Source organism: Camelina sativa, chromosome 7, assembly GCF_030686135.1.
Source record: "Camelina sativa cultivar CO46 ecotype springtype chromosome 7, ASM3068613v1".
In the NCBI taxonomy this organism is placed as follows: domain Eukaryota; kingdom Viridiplantae; phylum Streptophyta; class Magnoliopsida; order Brassicales; family Brassicaceae; genus Camelina; species Camelina sativa.
The window spans coordinates 18,579,967-18,597,827 of NC_141886.1; the positions used below are offsets into that span (position 1 = coordinate 18,579,967).

At 33.0% G+C, this 17,861-nt stretch overlaps 1 protein-coding gene across 1 annotated transcript; it reads right to left on the minus strand.

Annotated features, from left to right (window-relative positions):
• Positions 1 to 5,643: 5,643 nt before the first annotated feature.
• Positions 5,644 to 7,625, minus strand: LOC104701252 (cytochrome P450 705A12). The gene is made up of 2 exons (XM_010416901.3): positions 6,556 to 7,625; positions 5,644 to 6,402 (listed from the first exon to the last, which is right to left on the minus strand). The coding sequence occupies exons 1-2, from the start codon at positions 7,423 to 7,425 to the stop codon at positions 5,776 to 5,778; spliced, it is 1,497 nt and encodes a 498-aa protein (XP_010415203.1). The 5' UTR covers positions 7,426 to 7,625; the 3' UTR covers positions 5,644 to 5,775.
• Positions 7,626 to 17,861: the final 10,236 nt, after the last annotated feature.

A 17,861-nucleotide genomic window follows, 5' to 3' on the forward strand; every position in this document is an offset into this window, starting at 1 on the left:
ATATTGATATAATTCTCCCACCATTGTTAAGTATCTTGAGCCAACTATGGGTGATTTATATGTGGCCAGATACACGGATTGTCAGTTTGCTGAATCCGAATTCCCTACATTGGGTGGAGAGAAAGACAAGCTGGTCAAAGAAATATTATGGAATCAAACATCCTTAAATTGGCAAGATCCTCGAGATTGTACATTTGCAAAAGCTAGCTATTCAATTGCCAAGATTCCTTTAATGACCCAAAAGAGAATTATGAAATCGTACATACCAGCTTGTAATGCACCAGTACGTATTGATGTTCAAAAGGAACACAATAATCAAGTTGCTACAGAGTCTAAATAGACCAATATGTTCCATAGAAAAGAACCTTCGGAAATATAAGAAAGGTGCAAATAAAACCGAGGTTAAGGAAAGAGTATAGACAAGGCCGCGGCAAATCCTAAGGTACCAAAAATGAGGTTTGGGACGCTAAACCTCAAGGTCCTTAAGGTATTAATAATAATAAGAGCTCGATAAACTATATCATGTCTAGAATAAAATGGAACTGCAAAGATGTCGACATTAATGAAATAATTGCATGCAAGGTAGCACTTGAAGTAAATGAGGATCAGAAACTCACGTCTATATGAGAGTGCACTCAAAGTAAAGATTGGCTAAAATAGAAAGAAGCCATTGACGTGGAGTTAAACTCTTTAAAGAAGAGAAATGTGTTTGGTCCGACCTTAAGGACAACACTTGATATAAACCAGTTGGACATAAGTTGGTCTTTGTAAGAAAGAGAAATTAGAATAATGAAAGCGTGAGATAAAGCACGGCTTATAGCACAAGGATTCTCTCAAAGACCAGGAATAGATTATGAGGAGACTTACTCCATGTGATGGATGCAACGACTTTAATAAGTCTGGCTATAAAAGAAAAACTGGATTTACGGTTAATGGATGTTAAAACCGTATACTTACATGGTCCACTGGAAAATGAAATGAGATTACCAGAGGGTATAGAGCTCAATTATAAGAGTGGTTCTCGAGAAAATACTGCATAAGGCTAGACAAATACCTTTATGGACTGAAACAAAGTGGGTGTATATGGTACAATAGATTAAGCAAGTACCTAGCCAAAGAAGGCTATAAAATGATCCCATCAGTCCATGTATTGATAAAGAAGTTTGCAAACAAAGGATTTGTGATAATAGCAGTCTATATGGATGGTTTAAACATCCTTGGAACCCCTGGTTAAATCGCCCAAACAAGAAAGAATTTGAAATGAAAGACCTAGGCAAAAAGAAAAATTCTGTTTGGGGTTACAACTTGAGTACATAAATGATAGAATCCTTGTGCATCAAATGGCATATACAGAAAAGTACTCAAGAGTTTTGATAAGGACCAAGCTCACCCATTGACTAGCCCAATGGTTGTTTAGAAGCTTAGACTTGGATAAAGATCCATTTGGTCCAAAGGAGGCCGATGAAGAAATTCTCGGACCTAAAATGCCATACCTCAGTGCTATAGGAGTGTTAATGTCTTGGCTAGCCACACTAGACCAGAGATAAGTTTTGCCGTGAACCTCCTAGCAAGAATTAGTTCTTGACTAACCCAAAGGCACTAGAGTAAAATTAAGTATTTATTATGTTACCTACAAGGAAGGTAAGATTTGGGTTTATATTATACTAACTATAACAAAGAAGGTTTTAGTTGGTATTGTTGATGCAGGTTATAGCAAAGAAGGTTTAGTGCGTTCTGTTCGATGACTCAACATATATGGACGGATAGCGGCATGGACGACAGCAAAGAAGCAACGGTCATATATGAGGACAATTCGGCCTGTATCGCACAACTCAAGGAAGGTTACATCAAAGGAGATCGGAAGAAGCACATCTTACTGAAGTTCAAGTGGTGCAAATTCAATCATGCGACAACTCAGCCGATCTCTTCACCAAAGCATTGCCGACATCAACGTTCAAGAAACTCACGCACAAGATTGGGATGCGGAGGCTTCAGGACTTGGAGTGATGTTTGGATCAGGGGGAGCAATGTGTGCTGTACTCTTTTTCCTTCACCAAGGTTTTGTCCCATTGGGTTTTCCTGGTAAGGTTTTAATGAGGCAGCATCCCCTAAGCACATTGCAGGGATCCCATCCAACATAGGCACGGTCATCTCGTCCAAGGGGGAGTGTTGTAAAACACTTAGTGGACTCCATAGACCGGCCCGTTCACAGTCCATTAGGACATGGCCATACGGCCCATATATAGTCCATTGGTTCTTGGCCTTACGGCCCATGTTATGTATCTCTAGGATTTAGGCCCATTCGGTCATGAGACTTAGGCTATGTCGGTTTGGGCTTTGGCCTTTGTACTCTCTATATATATGTAACCTCTATTCATTATCATTAATAAGACTAAGAGATTTCATCCTAAACTCTCTAGTTTCATAACACATGCCACTAAAGATTTTTTTTTTTATTAATTACATATGGTAAGTGCCCCATATCAGTTTTCCCCCTGGATCCGCCACTGGATCCAGCTGTGCATGATATTCACGTTCTTCCTACCAAAGTGTAATATTGAAGCATGGTTAATATGTATAAACTTTGACCAAAAAAAAAAAAAAAAGGTTAATATGTATAAACAATATCTTGATTCCTAGAATGACACGCCTACTAGTATAAAACAAAGTATTTAGTTTATATATTAGATCCTGAAATGTAGGGTGTCAAAAGTCAAAACTTATGGATCGATCCAATCCAATCATATATTCTTTTATCCTAGTTGGTTGATTGGGCAAATGAGATGAATTAAAAACGAGTTAGACTGATACATTAATATGGGATTGTAAAATTGATTAATAGTACACATATATAGATCAAAATTTATGGATCGATCCATCGAGTCTAACCCACGTGACTTCACTTGAATGTAGCGTGTTGAAATGGACCAAAACTTATAGTTATAGATCGAATTAATGCCATTAATAACTCATGTGAACTTCGATGCATTTGATCTTTTTATTTAAGTGGATTGATAAATCAAAACAACATGTCATGAACGTTGGGTGAAAACTAAACAATCTGAAAATTTTGGTTATCGAAGAAAACTGAAAAGAGAAAGCCTAACCATTCGACGCAATTGATTTCTTTAATCGGATTTCGGTTTGGTTCGGACTGACTGTTTATTAGAAACCGCAGAAGTATATAAGCCTAACCGGCTTAACTACTTAACCATAGTTTAGTTTCTCTGTTATTTCTTTGACTCTTCCTCCTGATGCGATTATGAGAAAAAGAAAGAACAACATCAATTAATCATTCTTTTTCGATCTTTGTCATGTATTTTGTGTCTTTTTGTATTTGTCTTGAGTTTTCTTTTTCATTTATTAGGACACTACAATAGAGTTTGAAGGATTGATCATTTTGATTTAGGACACTACACTATAGTTTGAAAGATTGATCACTTTTTTCATGTATTATGGTTTATATGACAGAAATTTAAAAGTTTATGGTTTTAAGGACATACATTTACAAGTTCATAGTTTAAATGACCTATATTTAAAAGTTCATGGTTTAAATAACATTTTTTAGAAGTAAAACTTCAATTAAAACGACGTTGTTTTGTCAGTAACGGAGTGATTAACGGCATAGTAACGTCTGTTAGTAGATCAATTATCAGATTTAACGTCATGTCTTTTTTAGCTTGGTCAACGAAACTTCATGTTTAAAAAAACTAATCAAAAAAAGTTGATGTTTTAAATGGCCTACAACAAAGTTCATGGTTTAAATGACCAAAATTTTAAATTAAGTTCATGGTTTAAATGATATTATTTCCAAAAATTAGATGATTAAAATGGGAATTTTTTTAGTGGACATTTGTTGTGGTGGACATTTTCTGTGGGAATTGGATTGTAAAGGATTGAAAGTGGTTGATGAGTTAGTTATATACAACTTCTTAACCTAATTTTTCAAATCTAACATTTTCGGCAAAAAAAAGATTCTATATTTTTATGCTGAAAAAAAAATTAGTATTTTCCAAAAAATAATCATTATTATTACTAAATATTAGTAGTTATTATTTATATAAAACCTGATGTAAATCTATTTTATGGAATTCCACATACATAAACAATCTTATTTGACCTTCACCAACTTGTACAATGTTACTTATCCATGGAATATGAGAACCAAAGTAAGATTGGTGAAGCAATAATTATATATATGATACCTGACTAAAATCTTGTGGCCTCAATTGGAGGAAGAAAGAGTCGAAATCAGAATCAAACATCCCATGTATTGCCGTTAAGGTTGGAAGGCGGATCAAGTCTCTGAACAAAGAAGTTACATAACTTGTTAAATTACATTGATTTCCAACTCAAAACAAATTAGTTCATAACGAATTGGTCCATGTTTCTTAGATATTACTATGTGGTACATCTTCTGTAGATGATGATTTTGTTTGGTCATTTACCTCGTTATGTTTGGACTTGAGCGTGACCAACTTCGTATTGGATGGATTATTGATCGGGCTTATGCAACGTTGATCAGACTCCGATACCAGATTAAGTTACATAGGTGATTTGGTTCCGTTTCGGTGATTAAGACTAAAGAAATATCTTAAAAATTTACAGTATTGGCAACTACGTACATATTTAAAAATTAAAACACTATTATTCAAGAGAAAATAATTAACTATAAAGTAAGCATTTTATTTTTCTAGTTAAATAATAAACATTTTATCTTTTGATCTATTAGAATGTTATTAATGATGTGTCTTTTGATATTAGAATCATTGACGCTAATATATGAACGTGATCTTTATTTTATTAACTGAAAGAAATAACTCACATAAAAAAGGTAAAATAGTAGGATTTAATCCGCGGTACACCGTTGAACTATATTTTTAAAATTTTAAATATTTAAAATACGTATATAATATTTGTTTGTTATTTTGCTGTTGTTTTATTAAATTTTAAATTATATACCTATAACTATTTATTGAATTTACGGGACGATTTTAATGTTCATATATGATTTTAAAAAAAATGGTTAAGTTTTTTTAGTTTTTTTATATAAATGTTACTATGTTATCTATGTTTTGACCCGCCGTACATCACTTGATTGTGTTTTTATGTAGAATGATATAGAGATATGTGAAAAGTAATAGTTATTTTATATGTTTAATGTATATAAAAATTAATTATTTTCATTTTTAATTTATCAATTAAAATTCATTGTTATAAAAGTAAACAGATCATGTTACTATGCAGTGCATCTATATATATATATATATGGTGTTTAAAAGAGAATAACAATTAATTTAGCCGAGATAAATTAGGTAAACTATATTATTACCTTCAATAAATGTAGAAAATATTAAATGTAGAAAATATTAAATGGAAACTATTAATTAAGTCAAAATAATTTAGGGAAACTAACAGATTTTTTCTCTAAAGATCTATTAAATTAGGTTTGAAGATTTTTCTGGGATTAAAAATTTAATGTGTAAAGTTTTTTGTGGAAAAATTGAAATGTATAGATATTGTCCAGCTATTTATGGCAATAAACGTATCAAATTAGGTAGATGTAAATAATTCCATTAATTGAGTTTCTACGAAATGTTATTTTAAAAAACAATTAAGGATTAATGTTGTAAATAAAACATATTCTGCGTAAACCAAAATGTACTTCAAAAATAATAATATAGATTCTTACATACTTGACTTTGGAATACAACAAGCAAAACTACAGTTGAACGTCTTTGAACGTAACAAGTCACGAACCTTGGATAATGTAAATCAAAAGCTGATAGGGTCGTATCGAACAACAGGAGTGCACTCAAGCGGATGAGCCATTTTCAAACTCAGTCCTGAAACAGCCTCTTCCATGTATACTTGATCTCCTTTAATTCTCCAGTCAAAACACTGCACCATCGCTCCAATCGCAGTTTCCATAAAAATATGAGCTAGTTTTACCGCAGGACATGTCCTCCTTCCACCTCCAAAAGTAACGTACTTCAAGGCTTGCTCTCTTATCTTTTCTTCTTCTCCTGATCCCGAAGAAGCTAAAAACCTCTCTGGCTTAAACAAATCAGGATCTTCCCAAGAATCAGGATCTCTATTCACAGCATAGAGATTAACAACAAGTGTTGTTTTCTCCGGTATGTAGAACTCTTTGATCTCACAACTTTCTCCGAATACCCTTAACAAGAGAGGAGCTGACGGATGCAATCTTAGCCCTTCTTTAACGACAGCTTGCAAATAAGGGAGGTTTGGAAGATCTGATTCTTGTATCAACCTTTTCTCCCCCACAACGGAATCGATTTCTTCTCTCAATTTCTCCAAAACGTTGGGGTTGTTAAGTACCTCCGCCATCGTCCATTGTATCGTCTGCGCCGAGCTGTCTGTGCCTCCAAGGAAAATTTCCTACAGTTTTTTTAGTCAGACCAAACATGATTTATCATTCATATTTATGAACAAAACAACTAAAAAAGCATCCAACTCTTTTTAAAAAATGCTCTGGTCCAGAACCTCTTAGTTATTCAAAAAAAAAAAAACAGAAAAAAACATCTAACTTACCACAATTAGAGACTTGATCTGTTTTCTAGTGATCTTATACTCTGCTTCTTCGTTTCTATAAGCTTCCAACAAATAATCCATCATGTCCCTATCTTGAGTTCCCTCAAGTTTCTCCTCGTGCTCCACTAGGATCCTCTCAAGAAACTCGTCGAATTCACGTGAAACTCTCATTATATCTTTCCTGAAGATGTTTGAGAAGAAGAGTTTCACTGATAACGCAAAGGATTTGTTAACCAATTCCCTTGCTCTCGCCGCCACACCGTTCTCTTCTGAACAACTCCTCCCCATGCTCATCCTACATATGATGTTGTTAGTGAGATTCAGTGCTTCTTTACCGATCTCAACGCTCTCCTTCTTCCTCGCCTTATCGAGCAGATCGAGGCAAAACCGTCGTAGCTCCTCTGCACGGATACCTCTGGACAGCTCGATCGCATGTGGTCGGAGAAGTTTCGTGGATATGAGCTTCTTCATGAACTTCCAGTAATCTCCATAAGGAGCGGTGACGAATCCCGAAGATCCAAACACTAGTGAGTCTTTGTTGACTGGGACGAAGCGATACGAGACGTTCACGTCGTGCGTCCTGAAGATCTCGTAGGCCATTGAGGCAGATGAGACATGGACTATAGGGAAGTTGAAGACACGGAGATGAAGAAGAGGTCCATACTTGAACGAGAGTTTCTGAAAGGACTTGTGTGGTAGAGATGAGAGAAGATGGTGAAGATGACCGATGATTGGTAGGGAAGGAGGGCTCGGTGGCAGGTTAAAGCCTTTTGGTTTCTTGAAGAAGAGAGCGTAACAAAGGAGTGAGAAAAGACATAGGAAGAAAAAGATGGAAATGTTTTGAAAGTCAAGGGTGATGATTTCTGCCATTGTTGCTCAAACCTTGAAGTGGAAGATGAAGCATAAATACGAATCTGTTAATTATGTATATATGGTGTTATCGAATTATGTATTTGGAGTTTGATGCTTTGTGATGAATTCATTTCAATGGGTTTTCACGTTTTAATGTACTTTCTTGTAATGTCATTTATGGGTTTCTTTGTATTTTTCTATTCATTTAAGACTTTGATTACTCCAGTCAGATACACCTCGGGCTTTATAATATTTCCACTTAATTAATCAAATGCAATTAAATGGATACGCTTTGAAACTTGAAAGACACAATCAACAAATGATTTTTTATCATTAAAAGAAAAAAAATGTAACATTGACAATGTGTCTTTTATTTGGGGTTCAAAATCGACAATGTGCCTTCCTCTTCTTTTCTTTATATTATTCTATATTAGTATTATAGTCAACAATACGTGGCCTTTTAAAAATTGACAATATGTCTTTTACTCGAGTTTTAAAAGATTTCTACGCAGAGCGGGTTAAAATGTCAAGCCAATAATAAGTTATATTCTTGTGGTCCTATAAAAAATCCTATAGTTTATAGCTACTATCATTTTTTCATAAAAAGTTTGTTTAGTCTAGTGGTATTAATTTTGCATTATGTGTATCTTAGCTCTAGTTTGACTCTTACTAGTATCAAAACAGGGTTTTTATTTTTCTTCGTTTGTGGTCTTTAAAATTATAAATGGCCCTATAAAAAATCTTTAAATTTTATAGCTAATAATCGGTTTTTTCATAAAAATTTTGTTTAGTCTAGTGGTATTAATCTTGCATTGTGTGTATCCTAGTTCTGGTTTGACTCTTACTAACATCAAAACAGCGTTTTTATTTTTCTTTGTTTGTGGTCTTTAAAATTATAAGTGGCCCTATAAAAAATCCTATAGTTTATAACTAATAATCGGTCTTTTTCACAAAAAGTTTGTTTAGTTTAGGGAAGAAGGGCTCAGTGGCAGATGTAAGCCTTTTGGCTTCTTGAAGAAGAGAGCGTAACAAAAGAGTGAGAAAAGACATAGGAAGATAAAGATGGAAATGTTTTGAAAGTCAAGGGTGATGATTTCTTCCATTGTTGCTCACAACTTGAACTGGAAGATGAAGCATAAATACGAATCTGTTAATATGGGCTCCTACTATTAATCATTAGAAAAACAAAAAGAAAAAGAATAAAAAAACAATGTGGAATGGAATAAACAATTTTTAAGGAATGAAAAGAAAATCTGGAGAGAAAAAACAAAATAGTAAATGATAACCAAACAATAAAAATATTTTTAAAATATATTAAATATTAAATAATTTAAATTTCAATGATAATACTAATGTTATTTTTAATGTTTATATAATAAATTTGGGGCAATTGCTTTTTGTAGATCTTTATTTGGTCTCGAATGCAAAAGTAGACCCCATTTGAGAAACATAACCACTAAGAGTACTGAAATTACAATTTACTCCTTTACAACCAAACAAAAAGTTAATGCCCAAATGACAGATGTAGTCCATATGAAGTCTGCAACAGATTTCTTTAAGGTGGATTACAAATTGACGTCAACAAGAAGACATAAAAAGACGTCTACTCCTTAATTATAGTTTAAATTTTAATTAAAAATTAGAAAAATAATATTTTGATAAACCTATTGATCAAATAATAACAACATAGACTTCCTGCATTAAAGTAAAATAAATTTACATATTAACGAGTCAAATAAAATAAATTTACCTTTGATTTTTAAAATTAAATTAGTAAATTAAGTTTTAGATATCTCATATTTAATATTAAGAATTAATCTAAACATATAATAAATTTTAAGAGTAATTTAAATTTGTTTACTATTCATACGGTTTTCAAATAGAGCCTTAAGATTAGTTTAACATAAAATTCCTATCAAAAATATTTTTCTGTCAATATATAGTGAAAATATGAAAGTTTTTATATTACAAAATTGAAACTTTATTAATAAATATATTTTTTATTTCTTTAAAATAAAAAAACGAATTTTAATATTTGTTATTTTTGTTCTATTATTTCTTATTTTTTAAAGAATATAGAGGAATGTAAGGGAAAAAAATATTATTTTCAAATTGTAAAAAAATTGTGGAATGTGATATTCCTCCTCATTCTTTTCCTAAATTTTTGTCACCAATTGAAGCTCATATGGTATTATAGGATGGAGTTAATAACTATTATCGGACCGGGCTACAGTGGGAGGAATATTTACAGAAATAAATTTTGTTACATTTTTAGAACTATAGTACAATCAATTATAGTGAATCATATATTTGTTTAATAAGTTTGGATAAAATAGTATATAAAATGTAAGTATAATAAATGGTAATATAATGAGTTTTGATATAATAAAAGAAATAAAATAAAATAAAATATAAAATTATTTATTTTAAATTTAAATGTCTGATTTTTAAATGTGGCATGAGATATTTCAACACAATGTGGGAAATATAAATTTAGAAGATTGCAATCTTCACAACTATTTTTTAAAAAATATCAAAATTGCTTTCCAAGATATCATATACAAATGATAACGGTAGAGGCTCTAGTATGTTCGCTTCTCTCTCTTTCATCGTTGTTTCATAGCTTGAAGTCTTGTATTCTCCCCACGTGTGAATATATAATGGCTCTCATATTAAAATATATAAAAAAATATTATGATCAAAATTTGTATGAAAAGAAAGTTTTAGAGTATGAAAACATGTAATAAAAAAATATGTTTATACTTCTACCTCTATGGTACATTTGTAAAACGAGGAATGATCTTATTTTTAAGATGTGGGGTAGTCCATCACACACGGCACAGAGAGCACAAGCAGAAACAAATAATTGGATCAAGATTACAACACATATATCTACAGGGCAACCATCCCAATCACCATCACAAGACACATGGACAACTCCACACGAAACTTTTTTAAAATGAAATTTCGATGCAGGACTACATCCTCCAAGTCTAAAACAACAGGTGGATGGATAATAAGAGACCACCATGGCCAAGCACTCATTTGGGGTTTGGCTCGCTTAGGTTTTGTCTTAACTCCCTTAGAGGCTGAAACAAGGGCTCTATTGGCGGCTATTCAGCAATGCTGGATTCGCGGATACACTAATGTTTGCTTTGAAGGAGAGTGTCAAACCCTTATTAACACCATCAATGGATTGACTTCTAATGCAGCTTTATCTAACCTTATACAAGACATTCATTTTTGGGTTTCAAATTTTAAATCTGTGATGTACTCATTCACTAAACGTTCTTGTAATCAAGCCGCTCATTGCTGAGCAAAATATGGCTGCATTTCCTCTACTTTTTATTCTAATTCTGTCTCTCAGTCTCTGTGGCTAAAAAACAAACTTTGTAATGATTTCATAAATTAATATAATTCTATTTCTACGAAAAAAACAAATATGTTTATTGGTTTTTATAATAATACTGTCAATGATTTTATATACCCCAACAACAAAAATACCTTAATAATAACTCATAACTCAAAGAAAAAAAAATAGGAAAGAGCGTTACGATGGTTGTTTTTAACGAAGTTAACTTTTTTTAAGAAAAAATATTTGTCCCAAGTGGGTGAGGTATTTATAAACCAAACAATGTCTAAATATAATCAAAGCAAAATATATTTACGGCTCAATATCATGTAACTTAGCCACCAAGTCCAGCAGTTGTATCCTATTTCTCTTCATAAACTGATTCAATGTAGTGAATTTCACCTTAAAAAAAAAACATCAAAATGTACGTCAAATTTGAAGAAGTAATCATATAACATCAAATTATCATAAAGCAAACTTTTATAAGCAAAAATCAAAGAATCCTTTTTTAAGAAAAAGTGACTAATGAGTCTTTGTGACTTTTTTTTTTGTTAATCATTCGGCTACAATAGACCTGTCCAATAACTAAATCCCTATATTCGTAGGGAGCGGAACTTTATCCCTGGTGTGATGGTGCCTTGTGCGTTAAAGACTTACCATTTGCCACTGCACTAAAGTCATTATAGTCATATAGTTCATATATTTATAAGGAGAGATGGAGTTAATGAGAAAAAAATACGCTGGCCGTATTATATGTCATATTTTTAAACATCAAATTTAATTATAATTATATTTCATTTGGGTTCATATATTTTTAAAAATCAAATTCAATATCTTAATTGATTATTATTAGGAATTTAAATCAAATTAGTAGTTTAGATGTAACGCACGTGAACCGAAATTTGGGATTTCTGTAGGGGTGTCGATCGACACAGCAAATGGTGTCGATCAACACAGCAGGTGTTGTCGATCGACACAGCATGTATGGTCGATCGACACAGCAGGTGGTGTCATTCGACACTGTAAGTGGTCGTTCAAACCAGTTTGATTTGAATCATCCGGTTTGCGTGATCGGTTTAGGGAAACCCTAACACTCGAGTTTAATTGAAAAAAACTCGACTTCCTAAGTCTTTTAGCCGCTTTCTACGCGTACTAGAGAGAAAAGTCTATGTGAGTGTTCTTGAGGTTTTAGGAGATTCATTGTCTCTATTGGTGAGTTTCTTACTTGAGAGCGTTGATCTGAGGCTAAAAATGTGATGGGAAGGTTGATGTGGGGCTAGCTTCGTCATTTGGGCTTAGATCTCTCTGTTTTGGCAAAGGTGAGTGCATGACCATGGCTTATCTAATCTCTAATTCTATGACTTTGTGTGTTTTGTGATTGTTTTTTCTTTGAGTTCTACATGTTTTACGTGGCTCCTGAGGCTCGGTTTTACTTCTGAGAATGTGTGGGTTGCATTGGAGGCGTTTGGAGGTGAGATTCATAGTTTCTGATCGAAGACACCAATGTGAGGATGGCTCGAGGGCTTTGGCAAGTGTCGGTCGACACTGCTAGGGTTTTTTGGATGATGTCGATCAGGTGTCAATCGAAACCAGTTGGTGTCAGTCGACACCAGATGGCCATTGTCGATCGACACCCTCTAGTGTCCGTCGACACCAACATTCAGCAACGACTGATGATGTGTTTGCTTTGTGCATTCCCTGATTTTACTTATGTTTTGTTAATTGTGGCCTGAGGGGATCTTATTTCTTGTGTTTATAGCCATGTAGATGGGAGGATTGTCTCACTATGTATTTCTGGTAATACTTACGCCTCTATTTTGTGTTGTGGCATAAGTAAAGGCAAAGTGTGATCGTGGAATCGAGGTAAAGGATGTTCTGTGTGTGTCTGATAGGATTTTAGAGTGGAACTTAGTTGTCTAGAAAGGATGTTAGTTTGCTGGTTCTATGACTTTGTTTATGATTTGGACTGCTATTGGTATTTATGTTATTCGTTTATTCGTTTATTCGTTATTGGAATTGTTTTATGTTATCCACTGATTGTTGTTTGATTGGGGTTAGGTTGCTAGTGAGTATGAGATCACTAGATATTAGGATATTAAAAAAAAACATATCGTTTGTTTCATTAGATCTTTTCAAAAAATCTCAGAAATTTGATAATATGTAAATTGTGAAATTCATATCTATTATTTTGGATTGGTTGAAATGGTTTCTTCTTGAAATCTACTTAATCAAGATCTAAAGTTAATATGGTACTATAACTATTTTCAAATTTAAATATGGACGTCTGTTATGGAAATCTATTTATATGTTAAAAGACTCAAATTTGGAATATTTTTTTTTTTTTTTTTTTTTTTTTTAAATCAATTTAGGTGGCTTTTTTTCCAAGGAAATATGGGAATATCTCATACCTAACTAATATTTTTTTAAAAGCAATCTCGAAAATATTTTTTATATACCTTGGTAAATTAAATAAATTTACATATATACAATTATTATTTTTTTGTTTATATTTATTGTAATATGAATTTAATATTATAGTTTAGTTAAGGAAATACGTGAATATCCAACCCATATATTTTTTAAAAAATAGTTCCAAAATTATTTATTACTACTTTGCTAAATTAAATAAGTTTACATATATAATATTCATGTTTTTTTTGCTTCCATCTATAGTCATCGTAATTTATTAGGTTCAATTACAATATAATTTTATTAGATTTACTATTTTGAAATCAATTACGTAACTAACAATTTACAATTAGGTTCAGTTTTATAATTAGAAAATTTTGTTAAAGATTGATATCTTTGTAACTAAATGATATTCTATAACTGGTAATTGTGCCGAAACTAAAGCCTTATTGACAACAGTTTATGTATAACTAATTAGATGTCATTATTAGTAAAATAATCTTAAATCGATTTTTAAAACATTTAAGTGGTTATATTCAAACCCGTTTTCTTGACTGATTAGTAAGTATCTGAATCTTCAGTTTCGGGTAATTTTTGTGGCCAATACTTGGGTCCACCCTTGGGGTGAACCTTTTTATTCATCTCCTTACAAAATAAGGAAACAAAATTTGTAACATCATTTTAAAAAAAAAAATTATTGGGTTCACCCCCTCTTAATTAACCAATCAGAATACAACAATATGCCATTTCATATTATATTAAAAAAATAAATCAAAATCAGAATAAAAAATACAAAACAAATTAAGAAAACAAATTATGTAGATCTTTTATTAAGAAAATTATGTCGGTTTGGGTTTATCAAAGAAGATTAGGGTTTAAATTTATAATTTTAAAAATTATATGTCGGTTTGAGTTTATAAAAGAATGATTAGGATTTAGATTTTATAATTAAACAAAATTATATGTCAGTTTGGGTTTACAAAAGAGTGGATAGGGTTTAGATTTTATAATTGATATTTTGTCTTTCCTTAGCATGTATTCTTCATGCATTTAGGTAGGATAACTCATTGTTTTACATCATTTACTAGTCTTTTCTATAAACTTTGCATGTTTAGGTAGTTCATGCGTTTTGGAGTATTTCAGGTGTTTAGGAGATGTTCAGACTGTTGGAACCAAATGGAGGTTGAGACACGCGACTCGACCGACGCTCCCGGGAGAGAAGCAATGCGACTCGACCGACATGCGACTTGGATGTGCTCCCAGCATGTATTCTTCATGTATTTAGGTAGGATAACTCATTGTTTTACATCATTTGCTAGTCTTTTCTATAAACTTTGCATGTTTAGGTAGTTCATGCATTTTGGAGTATTTCAGGTGTTTAGGAGATGTTCAGACTGTTGGAACCAAATGGAGGTTGAGACACGCGACTCGACCGACGCTCCCGGGAGAGAAGCAATGCGACTCGACCGACATGCGACTTGGATGTGCTCCCAGGAAGAAGCACCAGCATCCCACTCTTAATTAACCACGCCAGACATCTGACTCCTTCCACCTCTTTGATCGAGTCGAGTGATGATTTTACTTTGGGATTCAGCTTTTGATGTCTTCATCAAAGTTGTAGGGAATTGAGTCATCTTTATAATGGCGTTTATTTCAAGCAAATCGGAGGTGTGGTTTAATAGTTATTATTGTTTTAGAGGATGTGTATACACCCAGCTCGAGCCGACACCTTTACCACTCGACCTAGCTCGAGCCAACACCGTTCCACTCGAGCCACCTCGTTCGAGCCAACCTCCCAGCGCATCACTCAAGCCACCTAGTTCGAGCCAATCTCCCCGCGCATCACTCAAGCCACCTCGTTCGAGCCAATCACCCCGCACATCACTCGAGCCACCTCATTCGAGCCAACCTCCCCGTGCATCACTCGAACCATCCCGTTCGAGCAACCTCCCCCCGCTTCTAATCAACCGCCGTCGAGTCCTCAGCTGGAGAAGAAGACATTCCACTCGACCCTAGCTCGAGCCGGCTTGCCGAACCACTCGACGCGCACCGACTCGATCGCATATGTCACGAAGAAAGACGCTCCATCTCACACGCTTCAGCAGATTCCCAAACCGACTCTTTACCTTGTCGTTTTATGTTTTAGAGCTTTCCATGTTTGACTATATATAAGTTTTATTAAGTCTTTACTCATACATCTCGTTTTTCCTTAAGGTTTACCTAGCCACCTAAAACGGTATTTTAATTTTGTAATCTACATATCTTTGAACTTATAGAGTATTTGCATTTGATTTATTCTACAAAGTTGTTCACCTCATTTTTATCTATCTCATGATGCTTGATTCAATGTTTTATGAGATCGCATCCTTGCTAATGATTTCTAGATCCGAGTAGCGTGATAGTTCTTGAGGATGGGATAGATTAGGTGGAGGATCTTAGTATGTAGGGTGTTTAAGTTTAGATTCGTATGATTCCCTTTTGGACTAGAGTTAGAAATACTAGTTTCTCTCTGATCAATTGGAACTAGGTCTTAGACATTTCCGCACCCAAAAGGTGTTTGATGAAATGTCTGACCAACTAGTGCCAGATCCTTGCATTCCAAGCCTAGTTATCTAGGGTGTTCGTTGACGTGAATGAACTGGTTGAGTCTGAGTAGCTTCTGCCAAGAGATTGGATTAGCTAAGTCGTGATGTTCAATAGTTTGCTTGTGGCATGTTAAACACTTTCTAGACTAGGAGACTCCGTCGACATCAATTACTCCCATCCGTAAGACTTCTATCTTTATAATTTTTATTGCAATCTTGAGACTGTTTAGGTTCTTGTTGTTAGGTTCACGCTTAGACTCGTTTCTGCTTTTACTCATGTTTAGTTCTTGTCATGCATTCTTGTTTCTAGTTCTGTAGCTCATTTCCGTTTTGCATTCTGTTCATTCTAGGATTGTTAGACAAACACTCTTTTTAATTTGGCTTGACTTGTGATACTTTGATTGCATCTTGAGTGATAGCATAATCCCAACTGGATTGACACCTTAAGTACTACAACTACATAAGGTTTATTGAGACATACTAGGAGACATAAAAATCCTAGTATCAATAATTAAACGAAATTATATGTTGGTTTGGGTTTACAAAAGTGTGGTTAGGATTTAGATTTTACAATTAAAAAAAGTATATGTCGATTTGGTTTATAAAAGAGTGTTTCGGGAGATTTTACAATTACAAAAAGAATATATGTCTGTGTGAGTTTACAAAAGAGTGGTTAGAGTTTAGATTTTTCAATTAAACAAAATTATATCGGTTTGGGTTTATAAAATTGTTTAGGATTTATTTGTCATAATTTAAAAACTGTAATAGAATATTAGAATTAACAATTTTAAAATTGATTGATCTACAAAATTTGTTTCCTTAATAAAGATTTATTTCCTTAATTTAACGGGGGAGAATAAAAGAGGTTGACCCCTAGGAGTGAACCTCTCTTATTCACCCCCTCTCAGTTATGGAAATAAATTTTTAATTAAATAAAAAAATTCTGTATATCAATTAATTTTGAAATTATTAATTCTAAACATTATATTGTAGTTTTTAATTATAACATCTAAACCGAGATCACTTTTTTATAAACACAAATTGAAATGCAATTTTATTTAATTATAAAATCTAAACCCTAACCATTCTTTTGTAAACCTAAACCGATATTAATTTTGTTTAGTTATAAAATCTAAACCCTAACCACTCTTTTGTAAACCCAAACCGACATATAATTTCGTTTAATTATAAGATCTAAACCCTGACCACTCTTTTGTAAACCCAAACCGACATATAATTTCATTTAATTATAAAATCTAAACCTTAACCACTAGTTTGTAAACCTAAACCGACATATCATTTCGTTTAATTATAAAATCTAAACCCTAACCACTATTTTGTAAACCCAAACCGACATATAATTTTGTTTAATTATAAAATCTAAACCATAACCACTCTTTTGTAAACCAAACTGACATATAATTTTGTTTAGTTGTAAGATTTAAATCCGATTTCTCTTTTATAAACCTAAACCGATATACTTTCCTTAATAAAAAATTTTTACAGAATTTGTTTCCTTAATTTGTTTTATCTTTTTATTTTAATTTTGATTTATTTTATAAATATGCTATGACATGGCGTTTTGTTGTATTTTGATTGGTGAATTTAGAGGGCGTGAATGAGACTACACTCATCATCCGCAGAAAGCATGTCTGGCTCTGATATCATATAAACGTTTATGTCAAAATAATCTTATTGAGTACAATGAAGCATACAAGTATAGATATTGCTAGGGTATTCTAACAAGAGTCATTACAGAATCTTGTTTACAGAAATAGAAGATAGACATTAGAAATTAGAAGTTAGTCTTTGATTGAGTAAATTATGTGTTATAATTTGATGGAGGGGCGTGGCTAAACTCCAATCTTGCTTGAGAGGTAGAAGAAAGGTGCTCATGATAGTGGTTGGTTAACGCATCAGCCAACTGATCCTTGGTCGATACATGAACAACCCGTAGTGCTACGGACTGAACTTGACTGCAAATAAAATGATAGTCCAATGCTACGTGCTTCAGCCTTGAGTGAAAAATTGGACTAGCACATAATTAGGTTGCACCAATATTATCACAAATATAGTTGGTGTCCGCGGTATGACTATGCCAAGCTCCT